This window comes from Equus asinus, chromosome 16, assembly GCF_041296235.1.
Source record: "Equus asinus isolate D_3611 breed Donkey chromosome 16, EquAss-T2T_v2, whole genome shotgun sequence".
Classification (NCBI taxonomy): domain Eukaryota; kingdom Metazoa; phylum Chordata; class Mammalia; order Perissodactyla; family Equidae; genus Equus; species Equus asinus.
Window position 1 is genome coordinate 11,826,829 of NC_091805.1, and position 25,797 is coordinate 11,852,625.

Genomic DNA, 25,797 nt, shown 5'->3' on the forward strand with positions numbered 1-25,797 from the left:
GGCCATTAGAATTGGAAATTAGGAAATTGTCAGATAAGGGATATTTTAGTGAATTTCTGGGAGTAGAAATTACAAAAATGGGTTGAAAGTAAATGGAGTTAGGAAAATGGAGGCAGTAAACATTGATTGCTCTTTCAAAAGGCAAAAGACTGGGCAGTATCTTGAGGACTGGCAGGATAACAGGAAGATTTCTACAACAGTTTTTCAATGTTTTTAGAGTCTTGTCCCTTTGGATAAACATATAAATTCACACTCTGTTTAAATGTTTTTCTTTAATTTTGAAATAAATAAAATGTAAGTGAAAGCACATTAAAGAAATTATAATATTCTTCTTCTTCTTCCTTTTTTTTTTTTTGGTGAGGAAGATTGTCACTGAGCTAACATCTGTGTCAATCTTCCTCTGTTTTGTATGTGGGATGCCACCACAGCATGGCTTGATGAGTGGTGTGCAGTTCTGCACCCAGGATCCGAAACCACGAACCAGAGCCACGCAAGTGGAGCCATGAACTTAACCAGTATGCCGCCGACTGGCTGCCAATTTGTTTTTTAAACAGTGTGTATTTGCATTCCCCCAAACCCTAGAGATTATGATGAGCCTCTCCCTGCTAAATCATCACTACACCATTGAATGAGAGGACAAGTACAGTCAAAGGGCAATTGGAAGCACCCACAGGAAGAAAGTGATAATGGGGAACCAGAAAGTAGAAGAAGGGTCAACCGAGGTGATGAGAAAAAATAGGTCAAAAGCAAATTTGAAGGCATTACCCAGGAAAGAGTGCAGGTTATCAATCAAAAAGTGTGTTCCTTCTCTCTTTTCTTTCTTTTTTTTCAAAATTTCAAACAAAGTCAAGTGTTTCCACCATACTGAGGACTTTAATAATTGATATCTTTTGTGAAGATAAATTCAGAATTGTTTCAACAAGAGGCATGTAGGTGTGAACCTTCGTGAGCAGTTATTTTTGTACTGATTAATGGATCCTTTCATTGGAGGTGTCTATGATGCATGAAGCAGCTCTAGTCCATTAAATTTTAATGCCTGGAACTAAAGACATTTTATACTGAAGCCCTGCATAGTCTCTTGTCCTAGAAGAAACCTTAATATTCTTGAAGACTACAAAACTGCTTTTATTACTTTTTTCCTTACAAACACAAGCAGGCTGTACAAATTGCCCTACCGGGTAAATTGGGTTGATGAAGAAAAAACTACTTAGATAAACAATTATTAAAATACTCATGCATAGATCTCTATTTTCACACCCAGAAGTTCATTCTTCTTTTCGAACGAAGTTCAGCTCTGCCTTGGAGTTTGAGAGGACACTTTAGGGAACCTTAGAATATTAGAGGTGGATGGGATATTACAGAAAGCAATTTAGTCCGACTGAGATCTTACAGGTGAAGAAATTGAGGTATTACATGATTAAACATCTTTGGGGACAGACTGAGACATAAAGTGAATATTCTCATAGACTTAGGCCAATCCTGGGGGTGATACATTTACTATAAATATATAAACTTAACATTTGTAAAGATCTTGAGTTTACAAACATTTGCACACACACTATGCCTGTTGATTCTTGATTGATTGATACAATTATTATCTCTGTTTTGCAACAAAAGAAACAAAAACCCACAGCTCAAGAGGCTAAGAAACATGTCCCAAATGTAGGAAGTGGCCATCAGGATGCAAACAGAGGTTTGCTTTACTATATTAGTCTGTGCTCTATCTAGTTTCATTAAGGTTTATTTCTAGGAAAAAGAATGTAAGGAAGTAAACAGAAATGATGACAGTGATTATATGATAATACTACAAGTTATTAAATTGTTATTTATTCCTTTATTTTCTACATTTTCTACTACGAGATGTTCTGGTTATCTATTGAGATGTAAGAAACTTTGTCCTCTAATACAACAATCATTTTATTATTCTCATGGCTTCTCAGTTCAGAAATTCAGACAAGATACAGTGAGGATGGCTTGATTCTTCACCATATTTAGGGCCTCAGCTGAGAAGACATGAATGACTGGGGGTAACTCCATCAGCTGGGGAACTGGAATCCTCTGGAGGCTTCACATCTGGTGCCTTGGCTGCGATGACCATAAGGCTGGCCTTAGCTGGGTCATTTCACTGGGGATCCTTTATGTGGTATGTAGCCTCTCCACGTGGCCTGGGCTTCCTTATAGCATGGCTGCCTCAGTTTAGTCAACTTCTTACATGGTAGCTCAGAGCTGTATGAGCAAGTTTTCCAGAAAACAATGAGGAAGCTATGTGGCCTTCTATGACCTAGCATTGGAAGAAGCATAGTTCACTTCTGCTACACTATTTTGGTCACAACCTACCCAGATTCAAGGAGAAGGGACACAGATTTCATATATAAATAGGAAGATTGTAAATGAATGGTTGTCATGTTTTAAAACTTCCAGGGGACACATTTCCATAATCAAAAGGAAGTAAATTTTACACATTAAAAAGTCCCAGTTTAATTTTTACTCTGGAATAGAATGGGCAAAAACATATTAATATCGTTAATATATATGTATTTTTTTTTTAGTTTATGTAATTTGGTGGTAGAGAATCTGATCTCTCTGATACTAATGGTTACTTATCTTGGCTTTATCCATAGTAACAATCACGGAGCAAACAACAGGCAGGATATTAGATGCTGTGTTAGAATTTTATGCATAGTACAAAGTTGGAGTTGCTATCATTACCAAAGTTTCCATCCATTTACATAAATCTTTGGAGGTCTATTGTACCCCAAATCTTATTTTTTCAAAGATATGGCTGGACTGATTTTTTATCCAGGCCTCACTCTTCCACACATGGATTTTCTTTTGTTTAAAAATAGTAAATATTGTACACATGACTGCATTACAAAAGCTTATTTACCTCACACTTGAGATTGCTTCTCTGTGTCCTATTGAATAATAATGATGTAAATTTGGCTAACAGTGTGTGCCGGAAAATCTGTCAGTACCTCCAGAAGACTATTCCCTATGGAAGTCCTAAGAGTCTTTCTTTGAAAAAATTTACCCTTAGGGGCCGGCCCCGTGCCCGAGTGGTTAAGTTCCTGCTCTCCATCCACTGAGGTGGCCCAGGCTTCGGATCCTGGGCGCGGACATGGCACTGCTTGTCAGGCCACGGTGAGGCGGTGTCCCACATCCCACAACTAGAAGGACCTGCAACTAAGATACACAACTGTGTACAGGGGGGGTTTGGGGAGATATAGCGGAAAAAAAAAGCGATTGGCAACAGTTGTTAGCCCAGGTGCCAATCCTTAAAAAAAAAAAGGGAAGATTGGCAACAGTTGTTAGCCCAGGTACCAATCTTTAAAAAAAAAAAATTTACCCTTAGATACTTGTTGTAAACTGTAGAGTGCGAGCAATAAGTGAGATCAGCTTTATAATATTTAAAACTTGCCTAGTGTTTTTATTGTATGTAAATATTCTTTCCAGGAGGTACATATCATATTGCTGACTTTTAAAATTACTCCATTAGGACACAATATTGCTGTAGAGTAGGGGAGAAACTTTTGGGACTTGTCAGTTAAATACAACACAAGTACACCCACTCAAGTTTTTCCTTGAGATTGGAACCAAGAAAAGATCAGCGAACACACCATGGAAAGTGAAAAGTGAAGCTTGGATTTTGGAGCCGAACAGACTAAGTCTGTATCCAGTTCCAACGCTTTACAAACTATTTTAGGTTCTACAAGTACTTTAAATTCTTTGAGCCTGACTGTCATCAGCCATAAATAGTGATAGTAATATTTTCCTCATAGGTGAAGCTTGAAAGACATAATCTAGACAAAACATTTGCCATGGTACTTACCCCATGGTAAGCAATTTACAAGCAGCAGCGATTGTTTTATTACATTCTCTGTAGCATGGCTTGGTAAGATAAAAGTTCTATTTTTATAGTATTTAGTTAAAAAGTATTTAGATCAGTCAGAGGTCAACTTGAGAAATCCAACTAAGACATGACAGGATAATCTAGTACTTCTAACTTTAGACTTCACCATTTGCCCATTCTGAAGAAATCATAACATATTTTCTCTTAAATTCCACAAATTTTGGCTAAATAAGAAAATACAAAGTCAGCTGAGGGAAGGATGAATGTGTGTTTACTAGAATCTGCCTGATGGATATATACTTCATATGCTCCATGATTAATGTTTAATTTATTTTAACTTAGCCTAGTACAGTGCTTGTCGTAATGTAAACAGTTATTAATAAATATTCATCGAATTAAAGAGTATCCATCTTTCTACAGATTTGTATGAGTTCTTCATATATTAAATATACAAACCACTTGTCAGTTTTACATATTGTGAATATTTCTCCAATTTGTCATTTACCTTATAATGTTGTGTTTTTTAAATACTTTCATTTGCTCAAATTTATCATATTTTCCCTCTATTTTTAAAAATGATTTTATGTGTAAAAAGACCTTCTCCACTTCCCTGCCTTTGAATGCCTGCCCATTTGCAGGGAAAAATGCCTTAAGGTGATGTCTTTCCTATTTATCTCAGAGACTACCCATGTCTTTAGCCCTCACCATTCAAAATTAAAGGTTATTGGTGGGGTTAGAGTTAACTCTTATGAATTATTTTTTCTGGAGGAGGCAAAGCTAGTAGACATTTCCTAATTTTCAGTACTGGAAATTTCAGAGTTTTCTTATGTTTTATTCCTTTGATTATTTCAGTAACTAGTGAAGCAGAGGAAGTGAAGTTGTATGGAGGAGGTAAAGGGAAAGGAGAAAGGGGAGCTAGATGATGGAGTCACATCACAGTCTTATCTGGAAGTTTCCAGTGAGGACTATACTGAGCCCCAGACTTCCAGGTCCAATGGTAATCAGCTTATTGAGCAGTATTTTGCCAGGTACCTTGTAAGTGCTTTATATGTATTATCACATCAGTTGTGGATACACAGTTTATGTGTATCACATTAGATGGATACATTTATTGTCCCCCTTTTATTATAACCAAGGAATTAGTGTAAAGGGTTATATAACACCTTGCATTAGCAGAGCTGGGATGTTAACTAGGGAGGCTACTTCTAGTACCCACAATCTTAACCCTGCATTGTAAGCATCTCGAACTTAACATGTGAAAAATGAAACATTTTATTTCTACCTCAAAAACTACTTCCTGCTTCTTCCCTGTCTCAGTTTCATGTCATTCCCCTGCTATCTATTGCACTTGGAAAAAATCCAAACACTCGATACAATGGTCTGCAAGGTCCTACAAGATCAGATGTCTTTGACCTCATCTTTAACATTACTTTTCCCTTCTTTTTTCTTTTTAACCTTGTACTCAACAGTGACCTTCAAACACACTAAGCTTATTTCCATCTCAGGACTTTTTCACTAACTACTCCCTGTGCTTGAATGCCCTTCCTTGAAATTGTGGCTTTGATTTCTCTTTTCTGGTATTTACCATTTATTTCAAAGGTCACCTCCTCAGTGAAGCTTTCCCTGACCACTCAATTTAAAGTAGTTGCTTTATCATTGACTGTTTTATCTCATAGCCATTGGTACTTTATGATACTTTATATAATATGTTCTTATTTATTTAATTTCTCTCTCTCTCCTCTCACATATACTTAGTAGAAATATAAGCTCCATGAAGGCAAGGATTTAACTATCTTACTCACTGCAGTGTCCCTACTGCTCAGAACAATGTTTCACACACCATATACGCTCAATAAATATTTGTTGAGTGTATGAAAGTTTTATTGAAAAGGAGAATGATGTGATCAAAAGTGTGTGTAAGAAAATTTATCTGGTAGCAATGTGGAGGATGAGCTGCAATGAGAAAAGTCTTAGTCAAGGAGACTAGTTAAGAGGCTGTGTAAAGTGGAGGGTGATGTTAAAAATAAGGAGAAGAAATTTGAAGAGTACTAGTGAGTTAAAACCAGCAGAATTCTGAAACTGAGTTGAAGGAACTCAAGGTCATTTGGAATAAGAAAGTGCCATTAATATGAATAAGGAATGCTAGGAGATGAAAGATCACACTTTGAAAATTATGAATGGTATTTACAGGAGAAAATTTGAATTTTCAATTTGAGATGCCATGTGTAGGCAGGATATATGGGATTTGGACATAGCAGAGAAGTCAGGACCAAAGATGAAGTCATCAGATTGTGTAGGAATTATCAAAGGTGGCATTTAGAATGAGAAAATGGTTTGTGGCTAAACTCCTAAACCACTCACTTTTTGTAGACGGACAGAAACAAAGAAGAGGCAAAGAGAAGGAAACAAGAAATATATGGTTTTAGGAAAGCAAAAGGGATGGGATTTCGAGAAGAAAGAGATGTTCTGACTATAGAGAGGAGGAAGGTGATCGACATTGGATTTGGTAAACAGAAGGTTACCTTCTGAAACTAAGGAGGTGACTTCAGGACAGTGGTGAGGTCCTTATGTCTTAGGTGGAAGAAACAGGCATGGTGTCTTCTCTTAATATTACAAGACAAGGAAGAAGGGAGAATAAATTTGCCTTTGTGAGAAGGGATAGTATGAGAAAAAGCAAGGTTCAATGTGTAAGGAGCATGGTGAGCTCAGGATTTGTGCAAGATTTGGGTGTACATAGCTAGAGATTACTAAGAAACGAAATCCGAGCTTTCAGTAGTGTTGATAACTTTCCAGAATCTTGGAAAATGAAGGCAAAGAGGGGGATAAAATTAGCTCAGATTCGGTGGAAAAAATGGTGGCTTTTTTTTTAGAATAGAAAATAGTCTGTAGACTGAGCAAGGAGGAGCCAATGGAACAGAAAAAGAAGACAAAAATCTTTATTTAACTTTCTTGGTAAACCAAGCATATAGAGTGGAAGAATTGGAAACTATAACCTTAATTTTTCTATTTGAAGTTCTTTATCAAAGTTTTTTTCGCTTTTTTATAACTTCTCCTAGGCCTTCATTTATGTGTGGCAGCATTAAGAAACCGAACCTTGTTTTTTAATGGGAGGATTTTCTTAACCTACAGCGTTTGAAGTTATATGTACGTGCATGGGAATATTTTCCTAACCAACGGTATTTGAAATTATATGTAAAAGCATAAATCCAACAGCCTAGCCTGTGAAGATTTGACTTTCTTGCCACGGGATGTGTTTGAGATGTTCATGGGCCAAGTATTATAGAAGTTGAGGTTTCAATTCTTCCTTTGGGGGAGAGGATTCAACATAAAGCCTTTCTTTGCACTCTCTTCCAAGTATGGGGTTTTATGACTATGTGACCCTCCCATCACTCCTTTGAGTGTTCTGACTTATAAAATGAGGTTTATAAGAGTAATCTTTCATACGATTGTTTAAAGAAATGTTTAGTTTTTAATTTGCTTTTTTATAGACAACTATTTTTGAAGTCCTACCATGTGCTAGGTTTAAACAAATGACTGCACATAAAGGTTAATTACGTAATAAAAATTCAATGCATGTTAATTGCTATTAATATTATTAAAAAGTTCCACATCTCTCTAAAGACAGAAATATAATGCAAATTATAGTGTGAAGAAAGTAAGGATCACTTTGGTCATTGCATAAATTATTCTAACTTAAAGGCTTAAATGATGCTTCAAACATTTCCACTGTTAAATGAGTCAAGTTAAGAAAGACACTGCTGATTAAATATGTATAGGACCCATGGCATGTATGTATTAGAGAAGAAGCAATTACCGAAGTATCCAGAAATGGTCCACTGCAGTCAGTTCTGTAGTGCAATTGCAAAGGAAAGCACACTTAGTGGAGTGACCTACATGTAAGTTTGAGTTGAGTTTCCAAGAGCCTCACCGTAGGTAAATGTCCTTTCTGTCTTTCATGGTCAAGTGGTGGAGGATTTATTGTAACTGAACAGCCCTATCATTTGTTCCTACATTTCAACCATCTGAGAGCTGCTCGCTGCTATCCTATGTGCTCTTATGCCAGAAATCACATTTAAGTTTTCTGTGAGCGCCTAAACTGGCTGACAGTCAGGGAATCAATAAATCCTGTTGCACAGTGTTCAAACCTGCTATTAGCAGAAAAGTAACACTAAAGATGTGTTTCCTTACAGGATAGTGCAGAATTGATTACTTCCCTGCTTCACAGTGGAGCTGATATACAGCAGGTTGGGTATGGCGGCCTCACTGCCCTGCATGTTGCTGCAATAGCTGGTCACCTGGAGGTAAGTCACACCTTGGTTACCTGTAGAAACAAACCTGCCTCTTTGGATTCCTGTTCTCAACTGTTTTCAAATACTGGCTTTTGAGATTCAAGGAGCTAGTTTATTTTTTAGCTACCAAACACACACATTTATTTTAAAGATCAAATTAAGCTAAATAAATTATTTTGGTGGTCAGTTCAGTCTATTTTGCTAAAGCGTAATCAAATGTCAATGAATATAAGGATGACTGGATATACAGAGACTCTATGGCAGTGATTAAGAGCATAGGTTTTGGAGTCAGGCAGCTCACTTTCCACCACTTACTGTGTTTACCTCAACAAGTTACTGTACCTCATGACATCTCTGTTTTCTTCATTTATAAAGTAGAAATAGTAACAGGCCTATTGTAATGATTAAATTAGATAATCCATATAAAGCATTTTTCAGATTGCTTCATACAGAGTACTCAATGAAAGATCATTCATTTGTTCATTCACTCATTCATTATTTGATTTGTTAAGTATCTATTATGCATCAGATATTGTTCTATTTGCTGAGGTGACAGTAGCAAGAAAGACAGGCAATATCTCTGTTTTCTTGGAGTTTAGTTGTAGAGAGCAAGATAGACAATAAATACAAATATTATATAAGGTCAGTTAGTAGTGAGTACTAGAAAAGTAATAAAATGAGGTAAAACGAAAACAGAGTGGAGAAGTAGGCACCATTTTAAATAAACTATATAGTGAAGCTATATGTAATATAAATAATAGCACATGCTAAGGCCTTGAGGCAGAAAAGAGCTAGGTGTGTCTGAGGAGCATGAGTGAGCCAAAGTTATTAGTTTGGCATGAGCTGGAGGTAGAGCAATGGAGATGAGGTCAGATGGATGGTTACAATAGATTACAGTGTTTTAAAGACTATGGGAAGGACTTTGGATCTTGTTCTAAATTTAATTGTTGAAATATTAGTTTCATTTATGCAGAGCACTTTTGTTTGCATTATTTATTTAAGTTATTTTATGAATCCTCATGAAATAGTTTTTATTATCACTGCCATTTGATAGATGTAAAACCAAGGCTTTTGTACAGTAGTTGCCCTACAAATTACAAAGCCATTGAGAAAAAGAGCCATGTCTGGAATCCTGGTCATTTCACTAAAAAGCCCATGATTTTCACACTCTATCAGTTGTGATAACCACATGTAAGCTCAGAAACGCAATAAATGAGAAGTCTTATAACTTCACTGTTAAATAGTTATCTATTTCTCTCTTTTATTCATGTTGCAAGTTAAATTGTACATTTTTCACTAACACACACACACACAAAAACACACCCCAACTGTGAACAAATAGAGCTGCATATAAAATCATAAATAAAACCTATAAAATAGGTGTGATCCATCTCTCTTTAGCAGTGTCACTTCTAAGGGCTCTTACATTCAATGAATATTAACATACCTCATTGTAAGCAAAATAGTTTCCTTCATGTTGACATTTTCACCTATTACCATATTATCTTATTTCTCAGGAAATAAATCTTTGTGGTGATATTCATTGTAAATATAGTGAATTTATGTTACTTATGGGGAGAGGGGGAATGCCATTAGAATCAGTTATATATAAATGTTTTCCAAAAAAGAAACCAAGGCTAGTGATAAAATAAATGGAAGGTAAACATAAAGAAGTCTGCGTGGAAGAATTGATGAGATAGATATTAAGTTTGAGTGAAGCACATACAAGCTCTTAATGCCAGGAAAATGACAGAATAGGTTTTGCAAAACAACATCCTTTCTGTCTAGTGTTGAGAAGATTATGCCGTGAGTGACAGAATTATAACAGGGTCAAAAGCAAGGTGGTTAAGAGCTTGGTCTCTTCATCTCCTATTCACATAGCTGTTTTCTTGCTTTGTAAGTCATAGCATGGAAGAAAATATTGTATCGATTCTACCAACCTTAGGGCAAACTTTACCAAAATAATTCCAAATAGATCTGTACTCTTGTCCTGCAATTCTTCATGGATTCTCTAACTTCCTTCATTAGCTATTGTATAACATTTAATAACTTATATAGTCAATCACTGATGATGCAGAAAGCAGGTATATTCACATTAGGCTTTATTCTCTTATCTAATGGACTAATTAAGTTACACGTCAGATAATAAAGGAAAATGATATCCAGAAAACCTAAAACTGCCATATTTGAAATGCAGAAATTTTTTCTTTGAATTATTTCTTTCAAAGCTATTAATTGCAATAAATACCCACTTTGAATATATTTTCTTTTCCCCCACACTTTTCATTCATTTAACACATACTGTTGAATCTCTACTTTTGCCATAGTGTATTGATAGAATATGGGAATGATACAAGAAAATATGACATACTTTTTCCACCTAAAAACTTTATAGTGTAGCTAGACACAAAAAAATGAATACATCAGAAAAATTATGTAAGCAATCAAAATAGTCATAAGTACAGAAAAGAGTCAAATATCAGAGTGGGGTTTGATAATTAGAAATACGATAATTGTATAGCTAGAAATAGCAAAGAACACAAAATTAGAAGGGTTCAGAGTTCACTGGGAATAGAGAGCAATGTGGACTAGGGGAGTTAGGGAAGAAATTATGAGAGTGGGGTTTGAAATTCAGCTGAAATTTGAAGAGTGGTGAGAACTGGAGAGAGAAAGAAGAGGAATCATGTTCACAAATAGGAAGGAAGAATGAGCTGAGCACCTTTAGGGGAGGATGAATAGAATGATAGCATGAAACAGATTGTGAAGAGTCCCTGTAGGAATGGACCATGCTAAGGAAACTGAGAATAGAAGCCCAAGGAGTTTAATTCACTTCAATAAGCAATTGTTGTAGTTTACAATGTACAACACACAAGACTTGATGTTGTGGTAGTTAAAGAGATTAATAGAACACAGAAATTTCTGCTCCTTAAAGACACTTACAGTCAACTGGATTTTGTTCCAGTAAGAAATGGGGAGTCATTGAGACTTTTTGAGCAAGAGAATAATTGCAGATTTGATAATGTGTGAAAGAGGATTTATTTGACTGCAGTATTTAGTATGGATCCCAGAGTGATGATATGATGATTAAACGGACAGAGATAAAGGATTGAGTAAAGGATTCAATTTGGAGTAAAAATCAGTTAGCTCTAGACATGTTGATTTGCTGATGACATTTAAATTTTCAAGTGGAAATACTCGTTAATTTAGAAATATACAATTCACATTTTATGGAGAAATTGGGTCTTAATGTAAGTTTTTGGAAATTATATGTGTAGAGCTGATATTCGATACCTTCACAATTTCTGAAAGTTGCAAATTGGGTCTAATAGATGGTCAATGACTGAGCCTAAGGGAATATCCACAGAGACTTGAGGAATTACTGAAGAGCCATTGAGGAGACAAAGAAGGATTGCTCAGAGTGGTATGAGGAAAGCAAGGATGCTATAGTATCACAATAATTAGGGGTATAGAGAGTTTCAATAGATAAAGGATCCTAGGTATCAAATGGGGCAGAAATGTTGAGTACCACAGGATAAAATATCCATATAGTATTTACGTACTATACCAAAACTTTAGATGCTTATTCCACTCCTATTTTGTACTCTTGGTCAGCAGGGATGGTGGCAATGGATCAGCAGGAATTCTTTTTCATTAGTAGTCACTTTCTTTTATTGCCCTCCTTTCTCTATGAAACAATAACTGATGCTAAGTCTGATAGGCCTCCGTCTACACATATCAAGCTCAGACCCTCCATTAGTGTCTCAAGTGTGTTTGTCCTCCCATAATTGTGAATTCTATTAAACAAGTTTACAATAAAATTTACATTGACTAGGCAGCTGTCTCCTTCAATAATAGAAGAGAACCTGTGCTGCAGATTCCTATATATGCTGACTGCAATTTGAGACTCAGATTGAGATTTAGTGTGCTTTGAAAAGCAGGCAAATATTGGTTGTCTTGAGTCGCACTACTCTATGACCGATTTATCCATCTATCAATACATGTGCATATGCTGCCTTATACAAGGCCTAGGATCCTGTCAGCAATCAATGAACATGCATTAAACGCTCTTTTCCCCTTTGAGTCCAGGGGCACATGAGTCATATGCTCTCTCAGCATGGAAAATGAAAAATATTAGCTAACAATTGGTGGTGCTTTATCACTCACATACATTTGTCATTTGGTTCTCCTGTGAAATAGCTACCATTAGACTCAGTTTGAGGAAACTGAAGATTAGAGAAGCTAGATGACTTCCACAGGGCCATTCGGACAACAAATAAATGAGATGAATAAGACTCTAGGCTAGTTATCTGACTTCAAATCCGTACTCTTGTAAATAAAAGAACACTTACTCCTTTTTGACTCGTGTGTATTGCTAAAACAGGGCTTACACCCGTAAGACACAAAAAAAGTATTCAGAAAACAAAACATAAACTGAATATGTTACTATCTAAAGCTCAGACATTGCTACATATACAGTTAAAACAACATTAATTGGCTCAAGAACAATTTTACATGGCACTTAGTATATGAGCTCCAGAACCCATGGAGATATAATGCGTGTATGTGAGCACACAATACACACATACACACCACACACATGCACACACACACATGCCAAGTGTAAAACACTTTGTACTTGGTCAAATAACTCTTTACAAAGCTGTTACATTTTGGTGTTTCATGCAGTTGTTTCTGCACTTATCAGGAGACAAATCGATTGTCTATAGCTGTAGAAAACTGTTTGAATATCAAACAGAAAAGTGTATCTGAGGTGGTGTAATATATAATGCACAGGAGTTAAGGAATGTTTTATTTTTCACAGAAAGGCGTAGTTTCATGTACGCTTTGTGCAGGTGAGAGTATTATTTTCATAGTTGAGTTTATTCTATCCCACCTTAACCCATTTTCAGATTGCAGACAGTTATCCAAGCCCTGTTTCAGAAATGCTTCCCAGTTATTTTGAAATTTATTTCTGATTTCAAGGAAATGCAATTGATGTTGTTCCAGTTCATTCGTAACTAAATCATCTGAATGTTTTGGGAGAGAGTTTTGTTTACCAAGAAGCTTCTGACTCTAATTTATTTCTTTTAAAATGGCTTTGGTTTTCTCCCCAAAGGCGCCAACAAGCAAATGCTTGGAATTATAAAATGTAATTTCTCTCTTTCGCTCTTTTTTTTAAAGACATAATGTACTCATGAATTTTATAACTAAAAGTGTCAGATCTGCCTCCAATCTCATAAATAGGTAGTAGTCTCTTAAGAACTTCATTTAGAATCAGAACAAATAGTAAAAAATAATAATAATTAACAACTTTAAAGTGATAAAGTTGTGCAAATCATATCACTTGTCTTAATCCTCATTTGATATTTTATCCTCATTTTCCAAATGAGAAAACTGAGGCACAGAGAAGTTAAGTAACTTGTCCAAGGTGACAGAGCTAATAACTGGTAGAGCAGATGTTCACATGCTGTCTAGTGTGCGAGCCAGCTCTCACTCAGCATGCTGCACTGCCCTTCTCCTAACCTAGGCAACAACCTCTCAGCCCACCTGACCAGAATGTAAGCTCTGGAAACAGTAGGTAGAAGCTTAGAATAATAAGTGTCAAGAAAATGTGCTCTATACTCAGGTCTGAATCATCTCAAAGACCAAGCCAATCAAGATAATCTGGCCTCTTTAAATGGACCTCATTATTATAAGCTCTATTATTTATTTCTGATATTTCTGCGTTACATTTTAAGCAGCTCTGTTGAGATAAAATTCACATGCCACATAATTTACCCATTTAAAATGTACAATTCAGTGGCTTTTAGCATATTCACACAGTTCTGTAATCATCACCATAATCTAATTTTAGAACACTTTTGTCACCCCAAAAAGAAACCCAGTATCCAATAGCCATCAGTCCCATCTACCCTCCACTACCCAGACCTAGCCAACCACTAATCTACCACGTGCCTCTATAAATTTGGCTATTCTGGACATTTCGTTTAAGTGGAATCGTATAATATGTGATCTTTTCTGATTGGATTCTTTTACTCAGCATTATGTTTTCAAGGTTCACCCATTTCAACAGGGTTGGTTTCTATCAGAATCATGTTATAATGATATATAACTTTATTTAGCAAAACAGCAAAATGTATTTATTTGAACCAATAGTGCAACTGTAGTTCTTTTCACTTATTCCTCTGTTTTCATTAAAAATTCATGCTGGAAGAAAACTTTCAACTAAAACTTCAGATCCTCAAACTGTATTATGTAGTCACAAGCATGTGCTCAAATTGTCAGTCTAGGAACATCCCCATTACAGAAAGTGGCCAAATAGGGCCTGTTTCTGAATGGGCATACCACCTCTTACATGGGGACTAGACAAGGCCTCTGCTCAAGATGATCAATCCCCCTGCCTACCATAGGCTCACTCTTTAGATTTTGAAGCATTTACAAATTTTAAGATACCACTGTAAAAATGCCAAATTTCCTCATGCTTGGGGTTAGCTCTTATAGTTAAAATCTTAGGAATCAGTTCATACTCTAAAACCTTGCTAATCAAAATATGGTCCACTGACCAGCAATGTGGGATCATCAAGGACCTAGTTAGAAAACAGAATCTCAAGTCCTACTTCAGATCTACCTAAAATCAGCATTTTATCAAGATTCCCAGGTGATTTATGTACATATTAAATTTAAGAAGCACTGCCCTAAACAGTGTTAGGAGACATTAGATTTGAAAGAGTTATCTGAGAGAAAGATAACTTGAAACAATGAATGAATGATTAGAAAGAGGGACTCTTCATTTGCTTTATAATTTTGCTTTTGACTGACTGATTTGAATGTCTTAGTACTCTTAAAGCAACATTCAGGGCTTATTCCAGAACCCAAGATCATAATCACTCACTATACATAAAAGATGCCTACTACATGGTAGGCATTCCATGCATGTTACCTCTCTTTTCCTTCTTTAGATACAAAATCTTATAGGAACAATATTTAATAAAAGAAGGAAGTTTAAAATGTAGTGGAGATACACACAATATGTAAAGTGTAAATAACCCAGTTAAAAAAGGGCTAAGGATTTGAAATGATATTTCTCTAAAGAAGATATACAAATGGCCAATAGTTGCATGAAAAGATATCCGTCATTAGTCATTAGGGAAAAGCAAATCAAAACTACAGTGAGATACCACTTTACATCTAGTAGGGTGAATGTAATAAAAAAGACAATAAGAAGGGTTGATGAGGATTTGGAGATATTGGAACACTCATACATTTCTGGTGGGAATACAAAATGGTACAGCTGCTGTGGAAAACAGCTTGGCATTTCCTCAAGAAGTGAAACATAGAGCTACTATAGGACCCAGTAATTCTACTCCTAGGTATATACGCAAGACACATAAAAACTTGTACATGAATGTTCGTAGCATTTTAATTCATAATAACCAAAAAGTGGAAACAAATGTGCATCAACTGATGAGTGAATAAATAAAATTTGGTATATCCATGCTGTGGAATATTAGTCAGCAATAAAAAGGAATGACGTACTGTTACATGGTAGAACATAGGTGAACCCTGAAAATGCCATTGACCTGCGAATGCCATTGACCTGTGAATGACCTGGGAGGAGGGGTGCAAGGGAATTATCTTTCTTCGAACATCCGTGATTATTCATGCTTTTATATGTAGCTGGGCAAGAGGGTATGTGAATTTTGATAGTTATTGACAAAAAGTCTTCCAAAAAAGGCTTTTACAGTATGAATACATACTTCAGTTTGCTTAAATTATTAGTCTCTGTTATCTTTGCCAGTTTAAAAAAATAATGAAATCTTCTTAAATGTAAGGCAGGCTAAGTCTTTTTTTAATTTGATATGTTATTTATATTTTATATTCCTTATCCAACAGAGTGTCTTTTTCTTAATTGTAAAAGATCTTTGTATATTGAGGAATTACGCTTTGTCATAATTATTGCAGCTTATTTTATTAGTTTCCTCTTTTTTGAGTATTTTTTATAAGTGCTTTTAAATTTGTGTGGCCAGATTTGTCAGTTTTTTGCTTTGTGGCCTCTGCTTAGAAACACTTGTTCCTTTCAAGATTGTGCAAAAAGAAATCACAAATGTTTACTTCAAGTACTTTTAACTTTTTTTCCCTCCTGTTTATAGATTGTATCTGGAATGTCCTTTCTCCCCAAATAGTATTTATCGAATACTCTGTTATTTTCTCCTCTGTCTTCTACTTAGGTCGATCTGTGTATTCCTGTGCTAATACCAAACACAACTGTTTTGTTTAGTATGGATTCAGGTTATGTTTTAATACCTAAAAGTGCGAGTACTCTCCCCTGGCACTTCTTTGTTTCAGAACTTTCCTGACTATTCTTCCATTTTTATTTTTCTATGTGAACTTAATCCATGGAAAGGCACTATAGTACAGTGGCAAAAAGCATGGACTCTAAGGCCAGACTCTCTGCATTTAAGTCCCAGATAGTATCTCTCACTTCCAGCTATATGCCGTTGGGAAAGTAACTCATCTGCTCTGGGTGTCAGTTGTCTAACTTTAGAAAGTGGGTTATGTTATTACCACCTTATTGGTTGTGTGCATGCGTGTATTAAATAACTTAATATATGTTAGCTTTAGACACTGCCTAGAAGACAAGTGCTAAGAAAGTTGGCGATCGTTTTTTCTGTTTGTTCTATTTTGTTTCTGATTTTATTGTTATTTGCTTTTTCTAGAAAAAAAGTGGGTGTACTGACTAAAATAAATCCTAGTTTATAAATTAATTTTTGAAAAATTAATATAGCCAATATATTGGGCTGTTCCACTCAAGAACAATATATTTCTCTCCATTTATCTCAGTTTATTTTTGTCTTTCAGCGGAATACGCTCCTCATAGGTTTGTTAAAATTTATTCCTAGATATTTTATCTTTTTGTTGCTAACGCGAATGATGTTATGTTTTCTAATTTGTTATAGTTTATATATAAGAAACATTGATTATTGATTTTTAATTTTGTAACCATTGAACTTACTGATTTATCTTGTCGTTTCGAATAGATTTCTTTGGTGAGTCTCTTGGATATTCCTGGTTTACAACTAAATTTGCTAGATGTGGTAATAATTTTGCTTCCTTTCAAATATTTAAACATTTTTGTTTTCTCTGTCTTAATTGTATTGGCTGATGCTTCCAGACAATCATCATTCTTCAGTCGAGTCATCTTGCGCTCCTGGAATGACAGTTAGTTCTGGCACTTTATCCTCTTAGCTTCCTACTGGACGTGTTTTGCTAATTTTCATAAGTAAATTTGATCTATTGTTTCCTTTTTTGCATTATTAAGTTAGTTTGCTAGAGTTTCCGTAAAAAAATACCGCAGGCTGGGTGGTTTAAACAACACAAATTTATTTTCTCACAGACTGGAACCTGAAAGTCCTCGATCAAGGTGTAGGCGGGTTTGGTTTCTTCTGAAGCTTCTCCCCTTGGCTTGCAGATGGCTGCCTTCTTGCTGTGTGTTCACAAGGTTGTGTCTCTGTGCATGCACGTATCTGGCATCTCTGTCTCTCTCTGTTCTAATCTTTTCTTCTTAGAAGGAGGCCAGTCATATTGACTTAGAAACCACCCTAACTTAATTAGCTCTTTAAAGGCCCTGTCTCCAAATACAGTCGCATTCGGAGCTACTAGGTTTAGGGCTTCAACATATGAATTTGGTAGGTGACGGAGCACAATTCAGCCCATAACAATTATCTTTGCCAGGTTTTGGAATAAATGCTGCACTGGATTTGTAAAAAGAGTTTAGAGACTTCTCCCTCTCTCTCTCTCACTCAGTCTCTCTGAGATTCTGGTGTGTAACCCTACGTCATTTCACAGTGTACAGCACTGTTACCCTATCTCTGATGGCTCCCAAAATTTTGCAGAAGGTGAAACAAATTCTATGAGAAAATCATGAGCTACCACAATTCAGGTACAGATAGCATAGCAAGGGCCAAATGTACCAGTCAATGCACATCATGATAAATTACTGTTTAAATATCGTTCTAGTGAATGCCATTAATGATTGATAGGTATTCTAATCACCATTCATTGGTATTAACTTGAAACTTGGCCTAAATCGTCATTTGCAGTTCCATGATGCCAAAGTTTGATATACCTTCGTGTCACATGGTCAAGTCTGAAACTAAACCTTTATTGTACACATAGCCTTAAAAAACTGAGACCTGATTTAGGAACACTACATCATCTGTGGCATTCCAAAGTGGTTTTCTCAGAAGTGAAAACCAGAAACTCTATGTCTCAACTACTGAATGTGCCCTGTGTTACAGAATACTTTTTGCTAAAGGCAAGAAGTCAGTCTCCTACTGTCTAGGCTTTTGGTCTGAAGATTGAGCCAAGATCATAGATCATGTATCATAATCAGTAATTTTACGATCTCAGAAGCAATGCCTTAAGCATGTATCAATTGTAAGAGTGATGTAAGAAGACACTAGCTTTCGTGTCACTTTTTGGGGTGAGGTAAAAAGCTTAAGCAGGAAAAGTTTTATAGGCAAATAAAAATGTAAATGAAATGTTCATCAGCTTGCTACCCTGGAAAATGATGAAAGAAACATTACCTGAGAAATTAGATTCAAAGATTATTGCTAATCAAATCAATCTGAATGAGAAATCCTTTTGAAACTATTCAGTGTTTTGTTTGAATTTGCCTCTTTATGCCAGTCCTTCTATGCACTGAATCTGACTCCAACATCCCAGGCCCTCTATTTGTTTAAAAAAAGATATCAATAGATAGATATACAGATAGTTATAGATAGACATATCATTTATATATAAATCATGTTATGCAATGTATCAGCTAGGCAGAAATAGTTTCTGTGTTAGATATTTGTGACAGCTGCTAAAAAACAGCTATATATTTTGGTGCATCTGCACTTAACCTTCTTTTCCCATGCATACTCCCCACCGGGAATTTGAAGGCTGGGTTATGAATCAAGGTTTCTATAGCTGTTCATGTCACATCCCCAGAGTTTCAGAGCCTCCCAGCTCCCTGTGTCTCAGGAGGGTGCGACGTTATTACTCTTCTCCCCTTCAATTAGGAATATATTGGAAAACCAATATTTTCTACTCAACCATCAACTATAGAGTATTAAAGTAGACAGTGAGTGATACCTGCTTTCTCTCAGGGATGATTCATTCTGGATGGTAGTTAGGGAGTAGAGCCCTTTAGGTGTCTTAATCTTCTCCTCTGAACATTGTGTGAGTTATTCTCCTTGTTGCCTCCCTGAGGTGGATCTCCAAAGAGCCTTTAGAAACTTGCTGAGCTTGGGGTAGTGGGAGTGAGAGGCTAGAGCCCTCATGGCTGGCTCTTCGCAGCTGCCCTCTCTCACAGCACCTTTCTCCTGAGGTGTCCCTCAAAGGCACTCAGCACCTCTGCCTCTTATCACTTGTTCTTGCACAACTGAATGGCAGGCCAATATAGCTATAATAAAGCATAACAGAGCCATCTAGAGTTACTCTGAGAAGCAATTCAAACATAACCCCTTGAAGCATCTTTAACCTTGCTGCCCTTTTACTTTTTTCTGTGCCCCAAAGTAAGCTACTAACTAACTCTCTTAGCTCTGGGCTGAGCTGTCTCATAATTACTGCACGTCTCCGCCCCTGGGCAGGTCCTGCCAGGAGTTGAAGAATCATTTTCATAAGTCCCTCCTGAAAAGGTACACATTGAGCTATCCAGGAGACTTTGGGAAAATTCCAAGTTAAATAAGACAAAGGGCAGTGAATGCAAATCTTTTGTCTAGAACTATCAAAGATATTCCTAGTAGACGTCAATATGTTACTACAATCTTCTCTACAGTCTGTCATTAGCCTCCTGGACTTCCTGCAATAATACTCCTACTTATAAGGCCTGTCTCTCAATCTTTTACAGTCTGCTTCATCCTGAACACTCCTGAAAATTTACCAGGTTCTGTAAAGCATGACTTTAGTAAAGTCACTCCTCTGACCAAGAACCTTACTGACTCCAAGATACACCCAGTAAGGGATTAAGTGGTAGTGATCCAGCTCTCCTACTTTTTCAGCCATGGGTCCTCATGCTCTTCATTTTGAACCCAGACTCTAGATTAAATTAACCTTTTCTCACGTATATGCCCTGTGCTTTTTATCACACCATAGTCTCTTTATAATTTGCCTCTTCCACCCATCCTCAAAGTTCACCCGAAATGCCAACCTTCATGAAACCACTGGGTCTCCCTAGCTTGAGGTGTTTCCGTGCTCTCAACAACCATAGCACTATATCTATACTTTTCTCCTAGTATTTAACACATCCTGATTTATAAATATGGTTTTATTTGATTTCTTATATATTTTTTCTTGAGCATAGGCACTGCATGCTAAAATCTTTATAGCCTTCACAAGTTCCAGAATTGTGCTTTTGCATATAGTAGGTTTTTAACAAATGCTTGTTAGATGACTAAATTAATGATTATTCAATGTTGTTTTAGAAATTATACAGAATGAGGAAAATTATTTCTCCTCTCAATAAATGCAGGGGCGATTATAATGACACCTTTCATGAGAAAAGTAGCTTACAAAATTACAAGCAGTTTTCAAAATAGCTTCATACAAATTACTCATAAAATCTATAAAATGAAGTAAGTATACAGCCTATACAATCAAAAATAATGATAAAGTTTTGTCTTTAAAAACTTTTCCCTGCCCATTCAATATATCTTTTGAGCTATTTAAAATATAAAGGAGGAATTTGGACTTAATCTAATGATGAAGTTTGACCCAAAGAGAAGAGAGTAACAGAGTTTAGATTTATTCTACTCCACAAAAATGAATTCCAACATACCCATAAGGGAGCATCGTTATTCTTTCAGATCTGCATGTCTATCTCTGTGACTTGCTGAATTTTCCTAATCTCCATTCTAATCAATAATGTCTCCAATCTAACGTGAGAATTGTGCTCTCTGGCATAAAATCAGTTACCGACTCACAGTCCTATACTATCACACAGCCTCAGCATTGATAGCTTGTGATCCATTTATGAACTGTCAGGATAAATAAAGATCTTTGGATTATTTATATCTGCCATTTTTTCCAAATAACCTCATACTTAGAGAATTATTATATGTCTAGTCCCTCTCCAACTTGATTTTATATCTTTTAGCCTAATTGGTTGCTAAACTGAATACACGACTTTGACACTGATGATGCTAAGAAGGATTGAAATGTGTCCCAATAAAGGACAGTCACTTGGTTTAGATTGTGGCACTCCCGTGAGCAAGTGTGATAACATAAATCCTTAAAAATCCAGTCAACAAGCTCTGGAATTATAGTATTTTATAGTAAAGTCCTCTGGGTTTTTAGCTTGATGTGTTATTGTTTCTATTAGATAGTTGCTTCTAACTTTTCTGGGTATTCCTCAGGAAAGTAAAAATCTCCTGTGAATCAGGCAAACTAAGTAATTTCCAGCTACACAAGCACTCTTTGAGCACCTCCACGTATGAGGTAATATGCTAGGTCTAGGGTTACAGGGGTGTATGGGGTGCATCCTTGGCTCAAGATATTTTGCCATTCTACATTTCTTTCTTTTTGCAAGAGATCAAGTCTGAGCCCTCTCTGGGGATTCTGGAATTGTTGAAATTGTCTGTAATTTAGGTAACTAAGCCTTCTAAATCTCTCTGAGCTTACATAACATTTGTAACTGAACAAAACTCAGTACCAATATGTGAATAACAAATTTACCTTTGAAGTGCTGCTGTCAAAGTTATGATGAAAACTTCTGCACTTTAGGTCTCAAAATTTTGCATACATCATGATCCAGCAAATCCACTTCTAGAAGTTTTTTTTGTGGAAATAATAAGAGATTAAATTGCAAGGGTGCTCATGTAAAATAAATAAGTAAAACAAACTAAATGCCCAGCAATAAATATTGATTAAATCTAAATGGTAGATGGATACAGTGTAATACAGTATGCAGTCATTAAACATGACATTTTACAAGACTACACATTGACATGGAAAGAGACTCACAAGTACTCGTGAAACATACAGTGTTATTTAAGCTTAATTATTACATTTAAGGTTCTTTTTTCATTTTAGTTTATCTTATTACTAGAGTGGATACATTCCCTTAAAAATACAACTTTACAGAAATGGGATCACAGTTAATGGCTATACACCTCTCGCCACTCATTGCGACCCAAAGGTAGTTGCTATTGACAGTTTGATGGATATTCTTCCAGATTTTTCTGTATATATTTTTTTCAAAAATGGAATCACACTAAATGCTTCTCAAACATCTTTTTCTTATTGAAAAAAAGTACTTTGGACAGCATTCCAGCTGTAAAACACATTCCTTTATTCTTTTTTTAAACTATTTTTATTGAGAAAATATCATGCATACAAAAGGACGTGTATAAACATGTAACATATAAGAGCTTCCTCCAAAGAACTTTGTCTGACCTTCTGCCCTCATATCCATCTCTTTCCCCTAGAGTAAGACTTCTCTCTCTCTTGACTTATAATGGCTATTCTGTTTTCCTAGATATTATGTATGTGTGTGTGTGTGTGTGCGTGTATAACATCATGAATTATATTGTTTTTAACTTTTTTATGTCTCTGAACATTATGTAAATGAATCACACATGTACCTTTTTTGTGACTTGTTTATTTTGTTCAACGTTAAATGTGTAAAATCCGTGTTAATTTGTGTAGCTGTGGTTCATTTATTTTCCCACAATTTATTTATCCAATTTACTTTTGATGGACATTTGAGTTGCTATAAATATTTTTCTATTATAGACAATGTTGTATAATAATTTTTGTATGTATTTTCTGGAGTATTATCACAAGATCTTCTCTAGGACATAAATCTAAGATTAAAATTGTGAGGTTACAGAGTATGTGAATGTTCAAGGGATTGAACTACTTGACAATCCCACCGAGTCTATGATCGAAGGTACGATCATCTTACTTCATACCTCACCAACATTTGTGTAGTACACTTGTTTCCCTCCTAGCCCAAGTTGGTAGGTATAAAATAGCATTACATTTTGGTTTTAATTTGCAGCTATCTAATTACTTATGAGATTAAACATTTCTCATATGTATGTGACTGTTAGAATTTCCTCTTTTTGTGAAGCACCTTTGTATATTTTTCTATTGAATTGTTGGTCTATTTTAATTGTTTTCAATGTACTATGAAAGATAATAATGATAACAATTATAGACTTATACAGGGCTTATTATATGCCAGGAAATGTTCTAAGCACATTACACAAATTATCTTGTTTTTATCTAGGGATAGACATCATTATTAATCTTGTTTTACAAATTAGAAAACTGAGATACAGAAATGTTAAATAACTTGACGTAGGTCACACAGCCAGTAAGTGATGTAGGTGACATTCTATCCTAGGTGTTGTGACTTCATAGTCCATGATCTTAACCACTGTTCTAAACTGTCTCTCCTTTTCCTTTACTGTTATATGTGCTACAAATGTCTGCTCCTAATTAATGGTTAATGCTTTCATATGGTGTTGAAGAATGCCCCAGAACTAATTTCATGAAGCTATTTTCTTATATTATCTTCTTAAAGTTTGGTGATTCGTCTTTAATGTTAAGTGTTTTACCTATCTAAAATCAATTCCAGTTTATGGTAAGATTTGGGTCCAACTTAATTCTTTTCTATGTTCAATTGTCTTAGCAACTTTTATTGAAAAGCCTTATATTTTCCTTATTGGTGATCTACAATACAAACTCTGTCATATATCAAGTACCCATTTAATTGTGAATCTGTTTCTAGATCTTTATTCTGTTCAACTGGTCTATTTGTCTATCATCACATTAATTACTACCTATGGAAAAGTCTTAGACATTTTATCTCGGTATTCAAACTTACATAAAATTGCTCACAGTATCCTTTTAATATTTTTAATTTTTCACAGCATCAATGGTGGTATGTTCTTTTTCAATCCTTATACTGGTTATGTTGGCCTCTCTTTTCACTTGTCAATCTTATCAGAAGTTTAGCAATTTTGTAGTCTTTCAAAAGAATCAACTTCTGGCTTTGTTGATTTTCTCCATTATAGGTTTGTTTTCTTTTTCATCAATTTCTGCTTTTAGCTTTTTTTCTTATCTTACTTTCAAATTTATTTGAGTTAATATTGTTATTTTTTTCTAATTCCTTAAGATGGATACATATCTTAGCTCATTGATTTTTAGCATTTTCTCTAATGTATATAGCCTTTAAGGTTATACATTTCTAAGTTCCACTTTGGCTATATTGTTCAAGTTTTGGTGTATCATATTTTGTTATTATCCAGTTCAAAATATTTTCTTGTTTCTACTCTCAATTCTTTTTTGAGCCACAAGTTATTTAGAAGTAAGTTTCCAACTTTACAAACTTAGTATTTTTTATTTACCCTTTTCTTACTGATTTTAAGTTAATTTGCACTGTGGTTAGAGAAATTCATCATTAGGTTTCCCATTATTTAAAATGTTTTGAGTGTTGCTGTTTGGGCCAGTATATGGTCAATTTTGTGAATATTCTGTGTGTTCTCAAAAAGAATACGCGTCCTGTAGTTGTTTTACATGCTTTTGATGTGCCAATTAGGTCAAGTGTTTGTGTCCTTCATATCTTTTCTATACTTTTTTGTGTGTTTTTGGCTTATTCTATCAACTATGTGTTAAAATCTCCCAGCATGATTGTGGAAATGTTTCTTGTTTAATCCTATAAGGTTTTGCCTAATATATTTTGATGAATTATTAAGTATGCAGAAAATTAACATGATTATAGTTTCCTGAGGGTATAGATCCTTTTATTACTGTGAATTGACCTTCTTTATCTCCAGCAATGCTTTACTTTACCCATGAAGTTTAATTTTCTTATATCAGTATAACAGTATCAACTTTCCTCCTTAGAATTTATTGGCATATCTTTTTCTATCCTTTTACTTTAAGCCTTTACAAGTGTTGTACTTTAGATGTGTCTCTTATAAATAGCATAGAATTGAATTTTATTTTATCCTACCCAGATATTCATTCTTTTAATTTAGAGAATAAGCCATTTGTGTTGAGTGTTATTACCTATAAATTTAGAGTTAAATATACCAACATATTTTGTACTTCCATTTGTTTCATCTTTTTTTGTGCCAAAAATCATGTCTGTATGTGTGACAGTCTGTTTCTTGACTCTCTACTCTGTCCTACTGTTCTGTTTGTTTCTTGTATGTCAAAACCACTCTGTCTTCATTGCTGAAGCTTTATAATGAGTTTTGATATACAGGAGAATAAATGTGCTTATCTTGTTCTTATTTAAGATTTTCTTTGACATTTTTGGCCTTTTACATCCATTATAAATTTTAAAATCAGAGTTTCAATTTCTCTGATGTTACAATTATTTTTTTCATTTATTTACTTTAATCTCATATTCAAAATACACTCAACCTCTACAGTTTCCCTCCAAAGCCACATTCCTTTACCACATCATGCTCAGATTCTAGGATATCATCAAATAAATCAGATCCAAGTGTGGATAAGGATCCTTGATCCTCTACTATGGTTAATCTCAATCCACATTGAGCCAAGGAGACAAGTTACCTGCCTCCCGCATACCCAGGATACAATGGTGAAGTGGGCATAGATAATCACAATAGACATACCTGTTCAAAAGGTGGAAAA

General features: G+C 35.3%; 1 protein-coding gene across 10 annotated transcripts in view; it reads left to right on the top strand.

Moving 5' to 3' along the window:
- Positions 1 to 25,797, top strand: part of TNNI3K (TNNI3 interacting kinase) — a 271,680-nt gene that overhangs the window by 23,561 nt on the left and 222,322 nt on the right. For all 10 annotated transcript variants that reach the window (XM_014831425.3, XM_070486598.1, XM_070486597.1 and 7 more), the window contains exon 5: positions 8,041 to 8,151. In XM_014831425.3, the coding sequence (XP_014686911.2) occupies positions 8,041 to 8,151 (111 nt within the window). The remainder of the gene's footprint in view (positions 1 to 8,040; positions 8,152 to 25,797) is intronic.